The sequence below is a fragment of the Selaginella moellendorffii genome, unplaced genomic scaffold (genome assembly GCF_000143415.4).
Source record: "Selaginella moellendorffii unplaced genomic scaffold, v1.0 SELMOscaffold_81, whole genome shotgun sequence".
NCBI classification, from domain to species: domain Eukaryota; kingdom Viridiplantae; phylum Streptophyta; class Lycopodiopsida; order Selaginellales; family Selaginellaceae; genus Selaginella; species Selaginella moellendorffii.
In genome coordinates, this window is record NW_003314342.1 from 204956 (window position 1) to 218440 (window position 13485).

At 43.7% G+C, this 13485-nt stretch overlaps 1 protein-coding gene across 1 annotated transcript; it reads left to right on the forward strand.

Annotated features, from left to right (window-relative positions):
• The first annotated feature begins 8547 nt into the window (after positions 1 to 8547).
• Positions 8548 to 11448, forward strand: LOC9628879 (folylpolyglutamate synthase). Its single transcript, XM_002987322.2, has 16 exons — positions 8548 to 8817; positions 8895 to 9080; positions 9139 to 9204; positions 9253 to 9362; positions 9412 to 9472; positions 9525 to 9611; positions 9671 to 9727; positions 9777 to 9837; positions 9888 to 9934; positions 9987 to 10064; positions 10120 to 10284; positions 10337 to 10591; positions 10642 to 10720; positions 10780 to 10920; positions 10974 to 11134; positions 11183 to 11448. Exons 1-16 carry the CDS (start codon positions 8743 to 8745, stop codon positions 11237 to 11239), a joined length of 1686 nt encoding a protein of 561 aa, XP_002987368.2. The 5' UTR covers positions 8548 to 8742; the 3' UTR covers positions 11240 to 11448.
• The last annotated feature ends 2037 nt before the right edge of the window (positions 11449 to 13485 follow it).

The window sequence follows — 13485 nt, forward strand, 5'->3', positions numbered from 1 at the left end:
GACAAAGTCTGTCGTAGCTACACTGGTTAGCTAGCTCTGGAGACATGTCTATATTATAATGTTGTTAGTGTTATATTGATCGTGAGCCAAGCGTAATCTTTAGAGATTAATAGAGAAAATATATTACGCAGCTCAAACTATTCTAATGCCAGTTTTTCTGGCAACGGTGGCAGCCATTGTCATAATAAACCACTGGGAAACAACCAAATTCCGATTCTTCCCACGTCAGCGTTTGTGATCCACTCCCATTACCAGGAGCACTTGTCCATCGCCATTGCTGCCACTCTGCAAGAGAAAAGAACAAAAAACCATAATCAATCAATACAAGTTTCCTTTCAGATGATCTTGGATTCTTGTTCTTTTCGACTATATAGCAAAGCAAGACTCAACTGGTTTGCCTTGGGCTTGTTGCCATGTTTGTGGCCATGGGAGTGGACATGCGAGGAATCGCAAAGGTTGCTGCCAAGCGCTGCCAGTGGTACTGGTATGGCAATGGTTGTCACCGGTGCCCAAAAAGCTGGTATTGGTATGGCGGAAGTTGCCACTGATGCCAGAGCGCCCCTGCTGGAAAAACAGAGATCTCCGGGATCATGGATAAGCACAAGAATTAACAGCATAACTCGTAAGGTTTTTCATGTTCACCAGGATCTTCTGAATATCTATGCTGTTGTTTTAGATCTTGTGTATTAGAATTAAAAAAAAAATTCATCCAATGTAAAAATGTTTTTTGTGTGATCAGGTCATTCAGCTTTTCTTGGGTGGCGGTTGTTTCTCTCCTTTTGTCATGTTGGTGTTGTTATGTAGCAAACTGAATAGCAAGAATAATTGATGCCGTAAACACAAATACCAGTTTACGGCATCAATAGTTCTAGTAGATCTATACCAGTATTTTATTGTTTGGCGGTTTTTGGCCGGCGCCTGATCTGCAAGCTCCAAAACCCAACCCGATCAAGCCAAGAAAAAGCAATAATTTCAAGAGTATGTGGCTTTGTCCTAACTAAATAATGTACTAGAAGCTCATAATATAGTGGATACGAACGCATGTTGTACCAGAGATCAGGTCAAGTTGTGTTGGAACAAACATAAAACTACTAAAAATTGTATGATTCATTGAAAGAGTGAACAGAAGAATCATATTCTTATCAATATTTCTTCTTTCTGCTCCAAGTATTATAGGTCAAGTCGCGGAGGTAATGGAGAAGTTGGTTTGCCACGAGAGACTTTTAATTCAAAGAGTGTTGGAAACAAAGGTATGCTCTCGATCTGCGTCCCAGTGATCGATTAGATCCAATCTTTTGTTAAAGTAAATATAATATACGACCATAATATTAACAGACTTCGTCAAATCGAGAAGGAAGAAAACAAGATTGGAAAGCTTTTTTTCCATATTACCTCGTCGTACTTAGGAAACCAAGTTGTCAACGAATTTGATCCTTCCCAAGACCAAGTCTCCAAGTAAAATCCGCGCGTCAACCGCTGCCAAAAAACCACGAGGAAACTTTCTCGGTTGTTATAGAGAGACTCCCTCTTCTATCCAGAGGATCCGCAAAGACTCGTTGTTCTTTTTACTTGCAGTAGCAGTGTGTTCAGAGGTAGGATCTGGTCCAGCTACAATTCGGACTTATCTAAGTCTTGACGTGTACACAGTAGCACCCAGGAGGTAGTACCCAGGAGGCAGATTTGAATCTGATCTCTTTTCCAGACTAAGTCTAGCTAACACGATTGCTCGGTCGTTGCAAGGGGCGTATATATAACGCGCCTCACTCGATCAAGACGAAATCACCACACTTTCACTTCTCTTATAATCCACAGGTTTTACTCTTAGAGTGGCAGCAATAGCGATGGACAAAATTCGTCTGGCTTGCCTTGGGCTTGTTGCCATGTTTGTGTTGCTCCTGGTAATGGGAGTGGACGTGGGAGGAATCGCAAACGCTGCTGCCCAGCGCTGCCAGTCGGGGTGGTATTGGTATGACAATGGTTGCCACCGTTGCCCGAGGGGTTCGAGCTGGCGCAACAATCGCTGCTGGAGAAACTGAAGCCTCTGCTTTTAAGGGTAAGCGCAATTCTCAATTCAACTCGTAATCTCTATGAGTGCATTGCCAGGGTCTGGAAATAAGAATAAAAGACACCGGACGGTAACATGTTTGTGTGGAACAAATAAAATTTTTTTTTGTCTTTTTCTTTCTTTTTTTTCTTTTTTGCTTCATCTCGAGAGTTTTGAGCTCCCGTGGCAATACTTCCTCATCGTCTAGCAACCTTTCTTCTTGGTTTACAAACTAGAAAATTAAGCTTTTTGGATCAATGGCTCATCTTCGTGTTGGGAATGGAACCCATGTTATGAGACAACCACATGATTTGCAGCTGGAAGTAACTCGCATGATGAAGGCGGCTACGAACGCATTATCGAGCAACATCAGGTTCGAGATAGTCGGAGGACCTCTTTCTTTTCGATTCGGTGCCACAGATAATCACGCAAGTAGCAGGATGACTCATGCCTCGAGGTGAGACAATCGATGCTACTGGCTGATCGCAAATTGATCGACCACGTGGTAGAAGTGATTCCAAACACTCCAGCCAAATTTTCATTAATATCATATATTAAATCGACAATAAGAGCTGAGGGTGTCTATATACTCGAGCAACTATTGCCTGATAAATCTAACCAGAATTATATAACATTAAAATAGCATTAATAATGAAATTAACATTATATTATAGAGATATATGAGTGTATACTATTAAGTCGATGTGGAACGACGAAAAGCGTATTAGAAAACCAAATTGTCAATAAATCTGATCCTTCCCAAGACCAACCGATGAGCCACAAAGTTACCCACAAACAATGCACGTGGAAACTTGCTTCGTCGCAAGGTGAGTATATAGATACCCCTCTCAGGAGAGGTTTCCACAATCTCTCTTCTAACAGATTCAGTGCTCAGAAGATCTTCGAAGAAGCTCTCTAATGCTTATTTGGTTTCTTGTTCTTTTCGCTTGCAATAGCGGTCCAGCGATGAGGAAGAGTCAGTTGGTTTGCCTTGGGCTTGTTGCCATGTTTGTGATGATGCTGGCCATGGGAGTGGAAGGGGGAGGAAAGGTTGCTGCCCAGCGCTGCCAGAGAGGGTGGTACTGGTATTACAATGGTTGTCATGACTGCCCGAAATGCTGGTATTCCAAAGCGGCTGGAGCTGGGCCAATGGCCGCTGCTGGAAAAACTTAGATATCCGTAGTCATGCCAAAAGTCTATCAACATCATAATTCGGAAGGTTTTGTTTGAATGATGTAAGATCCTCCTAAATCCTAATTAGGATAAAACGATTGTTTGTGATCTGTTTAATTTCATCTGGAGTAGATTCTTGTCTCCAGTCACGGAGCTTTTCTTGCGTGGCAATTCTTTGGTTGTTATATAGCAAACAGAACAGCAAGAATTATGTTACTGATCTTTAAGTTTTTTGCGGTATTTGGCCAGCGCTGGTGTTCGGATAAGATAAGAATTGCCTGGTCTGCAAGCTCCAAAAACCGATCAAGCCAAGAGAATCTGGTGTATGTGGTTTTGTCCTTTAAAGTCCACAGGAATGTACTAACACGAACGCATGTTGTACAAGAGATCAGGCCAAGTTGGAACAAACGTATTACTAAAAACTATATGATTTATCGAAAGAGTGAACAGAATTACATAGCTAGCCAATGGTCATATTTTTATTCTTTCGTTGGTCCAAGTCAAACAGTGTAAAAGTCTGTAAAGAAAAAAACACATTGGTGGCAACACTGCTCTTCTCGACAAGCTCTCACAGCTCTACAGTCGCTTCCAACTGTAACAGCGTAAATTCCAGCACACCAGACTTTTCAAGGCCTGTGCGAATGCATTGAGAAAGAGGTCTCTGGAAACACCTGCAGTAACGAAGTAATTTAAGACTTTCGTGCGCTACCGTTTATGAGAAGCACAGCGAGCTCCATGAGCAGCAAAGGACCCCCTACAAACAAAGACATTGAGAAGATGGAAACAAAAACTAAGAGAGAAATACCTGTGAGAGTGAGCTCATGCGAGACAAGCACCACAATCCTTCCACGCATAAAATGTAGGCCATGGGAAGGAGTATCGCGCCGCTCCCTCACTCACCAAAAGAAGCCCTAGAAATCCAAATGCCGCGACCCCCGAGCTTGAGAAGCGATCGCAATCCCACCTTGCGCTTGATCGCTCCTATTCCCGTCTAAAGAACAAAGAAAAAGATCTGCAATCCTGACCGTTCAAACTCAGCGTTGGCGATTATGCCAAGTGGCAACCGATTTTAACAAATGCAAACCTTAATTGAGTCTTTTCAAATGGTGGGCGCGAATTGTAATGAAAGACTTTGGCCTGGAGCCGCGCGGTCTTTGTATCTATCCACACACTCTCGACGCTATATAAACACCACATCTCTTACAATCCCCCACACTCTCTCTAGTGCTCCTTTGTTCTTTCGCTTTGGTTTGCTCTTTCTCTCTTCTCCAATTCCAATCAATCAATCAATCGATTGACCGATTGCTATGGCAAGCAGCAAGACTCGATTGGTGTGCCTGGGCCTGGTTGTGATGTTTGTGATGCTCCTGGCGGTGGGAGTGGAGGTCGGGGGGATCACCAAGGCGGTGGCGCAGCGCTGCCGCAGGGGATGGTACTGGAATGGATCTCGCTGCGTGCAATGCAATTGGTACTGGTATGACAACGGCTGCCATCGATGCCAGCGTGGGTGGCGCTGGAATGGCAGCCGCTGCGTCAATTAAGGAAAGTTTGTGAGTGATCTCTGGGGCCTGGAACCATGGGAGCGAATGTCGAATGGGTGAAGAAGTACATAGAATAAAACTGTGGCTTCGAAACGGGAATGTTTTGGAGTCCTTGTGTGAAATCTATTCCGATGTTCAGGCTCTGAGATTATCAATGATAAATATGGTGTGTTTTCTGGAAAGTGGTTGTCGCAGTGTAACGTTCGCAAAATGCATGCATTTTTAATATATAACTTTGCATGCGATTTCATATATTCAGCCAACAAACTTTCCAACTGTGCAGAGAATGACCAAGAAAATCTTAACATTGACGTACACTAAAATAGAAAGAAAGCCAAATATTGAGATTGAAGAACAGGTGGTTCTTCAGAAATCTGGAATCAATCTATGCATGGATGTAAAGCGTCCAGCTTTCGGTAACATTATAAATGTAAACACAACAGTTCCAAAAGCAATATAAATAGCTAAGTGTTTTTGTTTTGTCAATGAAAAGCTGTTTATTTTGTCCCGAGACTTTGCCATCCTAGTCTCGACGTGGAACTTAAAAGAAGATGCAAAAGCTCTGGCATGTGACACAGTAGTCAGGAGGCAAATTTGTCAACGAATCTGATCTCTTTTACAGACGAAGTCTAGCAGTTTTACCACATACGGCACAATTATACACACGGAAATTTGCTCGGTCGTTGCAAGGGACGTATATGAAACGCCCCTCTCAATCGAGACGAAATCATCATTCGTCTGGCTTGCCTTGGGCTTGTTGCCGTGTTTGTGTTGCTCCTGGTAATGGGAGTGGACGTGGGAGGAATCGCAAACGCTGCTGCCCAGCGATGCCGGAGAGGGTGGACAAAGGTTGCCACCACTGCCGAAAGGGTTGGAGCTGGCGCAACAATCGCTGCTGGAGAAACTGAAGTCTCTGCTTTTAAGGGTAAGCGCAATTCTCAATTCAACTCGTAATCTCTATGAGTGCATTGCCAGGGTCTGGAAACAAGAATAAAAGACACCGGACTGATGTTTGTATGGAACAAATAAAATATATTTTTGTGTTTCTCTTTTTTCTGTTTTTTGCTTCATCTCTGGAGACACTGAAACTTCAGGTTTTAAGGGGTAAGTGCAATTCTCAAATCAACTCGTAATTTCTATGATTTCATCATGCTGCACTGTCAGGGTCTGGAAACAAGAATAAAAGACACTTTGTATCTTGCAGCAATAATAACATACATATAAAACTTTGCTTCATCTCGAGAGTTGTGAGCTCGGGTGGAATTACTTCGCAAACTTTCTTTGTTTACAAACTAGAAGATTAAGCCTTTTAGATCAATGTCTCATCTTCGTGTTGGGAATGGAACCATGAGATAAAGCCACCTGATTTGCTTTACCGAGTAGAGCTTGCATGATGAAGCCGGCCACTGCATTATCGAGCAACATTGGGGGACCTCTTTCGTTTCGCTTGGGTGCCACAGATAATCACACAGGTAGCAGGATGACTCATGCCTGGTATCACGAGAGACTTTGCATGATCCAAGTGGAAGGCATGCTTTCTATCTGCTGCGACCCAGCTCCTGCAAATTGATCGACCACATGGTAGAAGTGATTCCAAACACTCCAACATTATTAGTTGAAATTTCCATTAATATCACATACTAAATCGACAATAAGAGTTCAGGAACCTCTTGAGAGGGTGTCTATATACTCGCAACCGAGAAAGCATTTCCCGATCTAACTCGTACTTTACAGCAGAAGCAGCAGGGGCGATGAGCAAGACCCTGATTTGTTGTTGCACCAAAAAGGTGCAGCAAATTGACTAACATTATATCAACGGCGCTCGTTTTGGAGCTTACTGCTACGACAGACTTTGTCAAGTCGTTGTGGAAGGACGAAAAGGTTATTTTTCCGTATTATTGAGAGTACTACGTACTTAGAAAATCAATTTGTCAACGGATCTGATCCTTCCCAAGACCAAGTCTAGCGAACGGCGCGCGTCAACCGATGGGACACAAAGTTATCCGCAAACAATGCACGCGGAAATTTGCTCGGTCGTTGCAAGGGCGAGTATATAGATACCCCTCTCAAGAGAGGGTTCCACAATCTCTCTCCTGGCCATCATCCTGATTCAGTGCTCAAAGATCAGAAGAAGCTCTTTAATAGTTCTGATTTGGTTTCTTGTTCTTTTCGTCAGTCAAAGTATATAGCAATGGCGATGAGCAAGACTCAGCTGGTTTGCCTTGGGCTTGTTTCCATGTTTGTGATGATGCTGGCCATGGGAGTGGACATGGGAGGAATCGCAAAGGTTGCTGCGCAGCGCTGTCCGATAGGGTGGTACTGGTATGACAATGGTTGTCACCCCTGCCTGAAAAACTGGTATTGGTATGGCGGAAGCTGCCACCGATGCCAGAGCGGCTGGAGCTGGCGCAAAGGCCGCTGCTGGAGAAACTGAGGACTTTAAGCCCAAACACACCAAGTATAAAAAGATATGATGCGATGTAAAAATGTTGTTATTAAACTATTTAACTCATCTCGAGAGTTTACTTAGATTCTTGTCTCCAGGCACTGAGCTTTTCCTGGATGGCAGTTCTTTCGCTCCTTATTTCATGTTGGTGTTGTTACGTAGCAAACGGAACAGCAAGAACAACAGATGCCGTAAACACAAAGATCAATTTACAGCATCAATTGTTGTCGTAGATCTATACCAGTCTTTTAGTTTTTTGGCGGTGTTTGGCCGGCGCTGGTGTTCGGATAAGATAGGAATTGCCTGGTCTGCAAGTTCCAAAACCCAACCTGATCAAGCCAAGAAGAAGCAATAATTTCGAGAGAGTCTAAAAGTAATGTATATGTTGTACCAGAGATCAGGCCAAGTTGTGTTGGAACAAACACAAAATTACTAAAAATTACATGATTCATCCACAGAGTGAACAGAAGAACACGGCTAGCCATATTCTTATCAATATTTCTTCTTTCCATTGGTCCAAGTCAAGAGCCGCTCAAACAGAAACAAGAGTCTGTACAAAAATCTCCCTGTATATACCGTGTATACACCGTGGCCACAAGTCTATTATAATTGACTCTACATGTAATCTCTTCATACTTCTCGGCACTATAAATGCCTCCTCGGCCTTCATTGGCATCATCCATCCCAGAAATCAAAGCTTCTCACAGCAAACTTCTCTCCAAAATCTTTCTCATCTCACTCAACTCAATCAAGAAGAATTCTTCGCTAATGGCAATGGTGGCGAGCTACTCTTCTCGCGTGGCCTTCATTGGAGTGGTAGTCGTGCTCCTCTTAATCGGCGTGGACGTTGGCAATGGCATCGCAAAGGCCCAGGCACAGAGCTGTCGGTCCGGTTGGCACTGGTCCGGTGGCAAGTGCATCCAATGCCCGGCCGGGTGGTACTGGTACAATAGCAGGTGTAACCAGTGCCTGTCCGGGTGGTACTGGTACAATGGCAAGTGCAACCAGTGCCAGTCCGGTTGGTACTGGTACAGTGGTAGCTGCCACCAGTGCCAGTCCGGTTGGTACTGGTACAACAACAGTTGCAACCGGTGCCCATTGGGGCGGAGCTGGACTGGTACTGGCTGCTCCAAGAACTGAGGAAGAAATTTACCATTATTCCACATGGTAAAAAGAGATTATATGGTGTGTGCTTTGTTCTTTGTTTGTGTGACTGGATTTCGTTTTTTTACTGTGTGTCGAAGTAAATAATGCCAAGGTTGTTTGGCAGAGTTTGATATCTTTTGTCTATTCGCTCTTTAAGAAATTTACCTTGTTTTATCCTTCGCGCTCTAAAGACGTAGACGATATCTTGGTAAATATTTCCAGGGTTTTTCGATGATGCTCGTCGAGGAGCGCCACTGGGAATCCGCGCGGCGCGGCGCGGCGAGCTGGATGCGCCGGATCGAGCGCCAGCGATTGATTCCCGTGGAATGCAGGTCCCGGGAGCTCGATCGGCTAATGCTGCCGGCAACCCTAGGAGAGGGCGGTGATTTCAAATGCGCTTCGCTCAATCATTCCACTCGAGAATCCTCCCGGCGATGAGCGGACACGATCGCAGATCTGGCGCCCAGGTGAGTGGAGTGAAAGCGAGTGCTATCTAGCCTGGCGCGTCAAAGTACTCGCTTGTCGTCGTGCTCTCCTGCTGTAGGGTTGTGCGCAGTCCTTGGCGATGGCGCATCGTCGTAGCTTCCGGGACGCTATCGAAATTCTCAATGGTCTAATCACCAAGAAGCGTGGAGGAGGGGGAGCAGTGGTGGATTTGGATCGTTCGCCAAGCACCCACGATAGCAGCCGATGGGAGAACCATTTCCAGCTCGTTGCTGACCATCTAAAGGTACCATTTTTTCTTCGGTTTTTGGTTTCTTCTCGAGCTTTTTTTTTTCCTCCTTCAGTTGCTCGGGTTGGAGGAGCCAGTATCGAAATTAAGCGTAATTCATGTGGCTGGAACCAAGGGAAAGGTACTCAAAACCAGTTTCTTTCTTTTTGACGAGCCTAGTCTGTGACAGGGTTCTACTTGTGCATTTGTGGAGAGAATTTTGCGAGCGTCTGGTTTCCGGACTGCTCTTTTCACCTCGCCTCATTTGCTAGACATTAGAGAACGATTTAGATTGAACGGGTAAGTGTTGTGATGGCATTATCAAGTTTACAGTGTTCGTTTAAATCAGGGAGGAGGTCTCCGAGGAGACTTTTAACAAGTATTTTTGGTGGTGTTGGGATCATCTCCAGGTTGGTTAACGCGATTTGTTCTTTTTATTTTGTAATTGATAGGCAAATGCAGGCAAATGAGGCCGAGCAGGGGCTCCCTATGCCACGTCTCTTTCGGTTCCTCACAATTTTGGCATTCAAGATGTTTACGTCGGAGGATGTGAGAAAACTAGACTATGTTTTTTAATATTGCTTTACGGCTTAACTCGTGACCAACAGGTTGACGTTGCTATCTTGGAAGTCGGTTTAGGAGGTCGCTGTGATGCAACCAATGTGGTAAGCAGCTCCGCTGCCGATGAAGTTGACTTGTCCTTTTGTTTCTCAGGTTCGAAATCCAGCCATCTGTGGAGTAGCATCACTCGGCTACGACCATATGGAGATTCTTGGTTTCCTTTTTTTAATATCATCGTTCGCTTGCTGACGTGCTCGTTTGTAGGAAACACACTCGCGGAAATTGCAACGGAGAAGGCTGGGATTTTCAAGGTACTTGTATCTAGATTTATCTATTCTTCTTACGTCTTGGCACCGGTTGAAGGCAGGCGTACCAGCTGTTACAGTGCCACAGCCAGCTGAAGCATTGGAGGCTCTGAAGAAGCGTGCCTTGGAGCTAAATGTGGGCATTGTTTTTGTGTAAATCTAGGCCGAGCTGACGCATTCTTTGTGAGCAGATACCTTTGGAAATTGCTCCTCCTCTGGAAACTTATAATCTGGGAGACTTAAAGCTTGGACTGCAAGGAGAGCATCAACGGACCAATGCTGCTCTTGCCGTGAGGCTTTGCAGAGGCTGGGCGGAGAGATCCGATCACCAAGAGCACAAAGCAATCCTGAACGAGGTAAGCGTTTTAATTGTTCTTTTCTACTTGAGCTCCTTTTCTCGTTGCGAAGGCTCTTGAGCAAGGTCGTTTACCTGATTCATACATTAAGGGGCTCGTTGAAGTGCGGTGGGCAGGAAGAGCAGAGATTGTCCGTGAGAAGAAGCTAAGCTTCTACCTGGACGGGGCTCATAGCCCAGAAAGTATGGAAGCCTGTGCTAAGTGGTTTTCTTCCGCTGCTAGAGCCGACAACATCCACAAAGAGAATGAAGAAATATCGGCATTCGATATTAAGCAGTTTTACACACCAACTTCGAACTCTAGACAGGTGAATTTTGTTGAGTTGGCTAACGATATCAGCGTTATTTGTCTGTGTAGATCTTACTCTTCAATTGCATGCCCAAGCGCGATCCCAACCTTCTATTCCCACCCTTGCTAGATATCTGCAAACAACAAGGTTTTTCGACTTGTTGAAGCAAAGCTCTTTGGCTGAAAGTTCATGTTTCTTGTTTGTAGATATTTCACTCGAGCTGGCGATATTCGTACCCCCGTACTCGAGCTACACGTCAATTGACAACACTCACGATTCTCCCGTTGATCCAGATCTCTCGTGGCAAAAGGTGTTACAGCAGCACTGGGAGTCCTTCAAGGAGAAAGGTAAAATATCGAGCTAGTTTTCCAACTGGAACTGCTTGCGAATTATCTTGCAGATTCGAAAGCCGAAGACTATCGTCGAGAGTTTCTTTCCGGCCTGGAAAACGGCTATAGCTCATGCCATTTTGGAGTTTCCAGTGCAGTGATGCCATCGCTACCAGCAGCCATTGATTGGCTGCGCTTTTGCTCAGCTCGCCATCCAAATCTTCATCTCCAGGTACTTGGTGAAAACTCTTTATGGCGTAAGCGGTTGTTTCTCTCTCAGGTTTTGGTGACTGGTTCTTTGTATTTGGTTGGCGATGTTTTGCGGCTGCTCAAGTAAAAGCTTGGTGCCTGAAAGATTCCACGTTTGATGGCCAATCTCACCCGTTGGATCACACTTCCCATATGTTGATAACCCTGGAGGATTTGGTAGCATACAATTTCAACTGGAACCTGCAGAGGTTCTCGGTCCGCGAGGATGATGTGTTCTAAATTCCATTCTCTCATCACACTAATCTTTTTATAAGAAAGTCTTTCAAGCTGTTCTCACTTGTTGCATTTCTTCTTGTGGTTTTCGTTGGCTTCTTAAGTTGTGCTAGTGATAATTGTGATGGCTCTTTTTCTTGTGGTTCTGCAATGTCAAGTTACACCGATGGAACTATTTACAATGGATATACTTCTCTCGTTTCTGGTCACTGTACTGCCATCTTCACTTGTAGTGGAGCCTATCACAAGCAACAATTCCCTACACGTTTATAATAATCAGCCTAGTGAAAAATGTGGGAGTCATGTATTTTGTAAGTGCCAGGCTACCCTCAACTATTCTGGAAATTGCAGAGACTCTGGGAATCCTAACTATGTCTCAAACTAAAGTCTCAAAACTGAAGTCTAATTTCTGATAATAATAAACTATATACTTTTAATGTTTATTTAGTAATTTTGTGTTTATAAAAAAATTACTGCAGTATGTTTCCTTTGCCTTGTTATATTCTTTTTGGATAAATCAATTATCCAGCTATGATTCTCAAGCTTTACAAGCTCAACATCTCTCCTAAGTTTATTTCTTGGATATTACTTCCATGCAAATGCGCACCACTTATCCCACTTGTCAGTACACAAAAATTTATAAACAGATCTATATTGTCTAGTAAACTCTATTGTCACTACTTGGGGTTTGCAAAGCTAGGCTGATTCGTTGAAATATGAGAGCTAGTTTTCTGTATGCATAAGCATGGACATTTTTACAAAATTGTCACAGCTCAAATTCTGAATAGTAACACGAAAGAGAAAGAACAGTCAAGCTCTCTTGTGACGGTGTATGAGACTTGTTGTCTAATAGGAAGGTATGAAACTCACTGCAACAAATTGCAGGAAAGTAAAAGAAATGGCAAAAAGCTCAAGTGGAGAAGAAAACTGCCATAAGCCATGGATCTATAGGCTGAAATATCAAAATTCAAGTCACAAAAAGATTTCACAGCAGCATACCTTTTGCAAGCTGTGCACTGCTACCATTGCCACGATGCCTAGCCAGTGCCTTGTCATCCCCCTCCCTTGCATTAGCTAGCACAAAACTAGTGCCAGATCTATCATGTAGTGTGCATGACCTTAAACTGTAATAGCTAAGTGCTACTCTTAAGCCTGAAAGAACAAATTGGGCTTGCAGCCAGCCTTCTCCCAATTCCACTAGAAATCCTGCCTAGGAACATGACCGTGAGGCATTGTGTGGCACAAGACTATCTAGGTATGTTGTGTTTCCACAGCCAACCATGAGCTATGTTGGGATCTCTTCAATCCTCATTACAATCTGAGCTCTCACATGCTCAAACACTCAAGATCACATTTCTCTCTTAAGGAACACTCCAAGGACACTTTTGAACACTTTTAAACGCTTTTAATGACTGTAAGAAAGAGGTGAGGTCCCATGCTCCCAGCGAAATCTCCTCAAATTGAATCACAAATCCCAAATTGCAAAGGAATATCCTAATGAATCTCTGCTCTTTGCATTTACCTTTAACATTTTCTAGACATTAATATGTTACTCAACTCATAGATTCTGATGGATATAAAGCCAATTTTCCCTTGTGCCACCTTTTACTTCTCCTTGTGTCAACTTCTACTTCTCCTTGGATTTATTCTTCTTCAATCCCATCCCTTATTGACTTCACCCTAGCTTTTTTCGGCTGTTCTTTTTTGCTGGATACGTTGATTGTATCTCCTTCTGCATCTTGAGACTCTCTACATACATCCTCTTCCTACTATTTTATACACATACCTTGATTATTTAAGATCTTCTAGCTTCAGGGACAAAGTGAATATGATAAACCTCCTTGAGAAGTTCATTTGGAAGCTTGATCACCACCATGCCACAGCCGTCCACCTGCAGTGTTTGTTGTGGAGCCTGGAAAGGCTTATAGGTGTGAAACACAACCTTCAAGAGTCATATGAAATTAAGCACCACTATCCAACCATAACACCTCTAGAGTAGGCACCAATGATAAATATTATCAACAACAAGTTGTTTTGAGTAAGTATATGCTGAGTGGCAGCCTTTTATGCATGGCATTCATGCTCCATATGTCCTGTCTT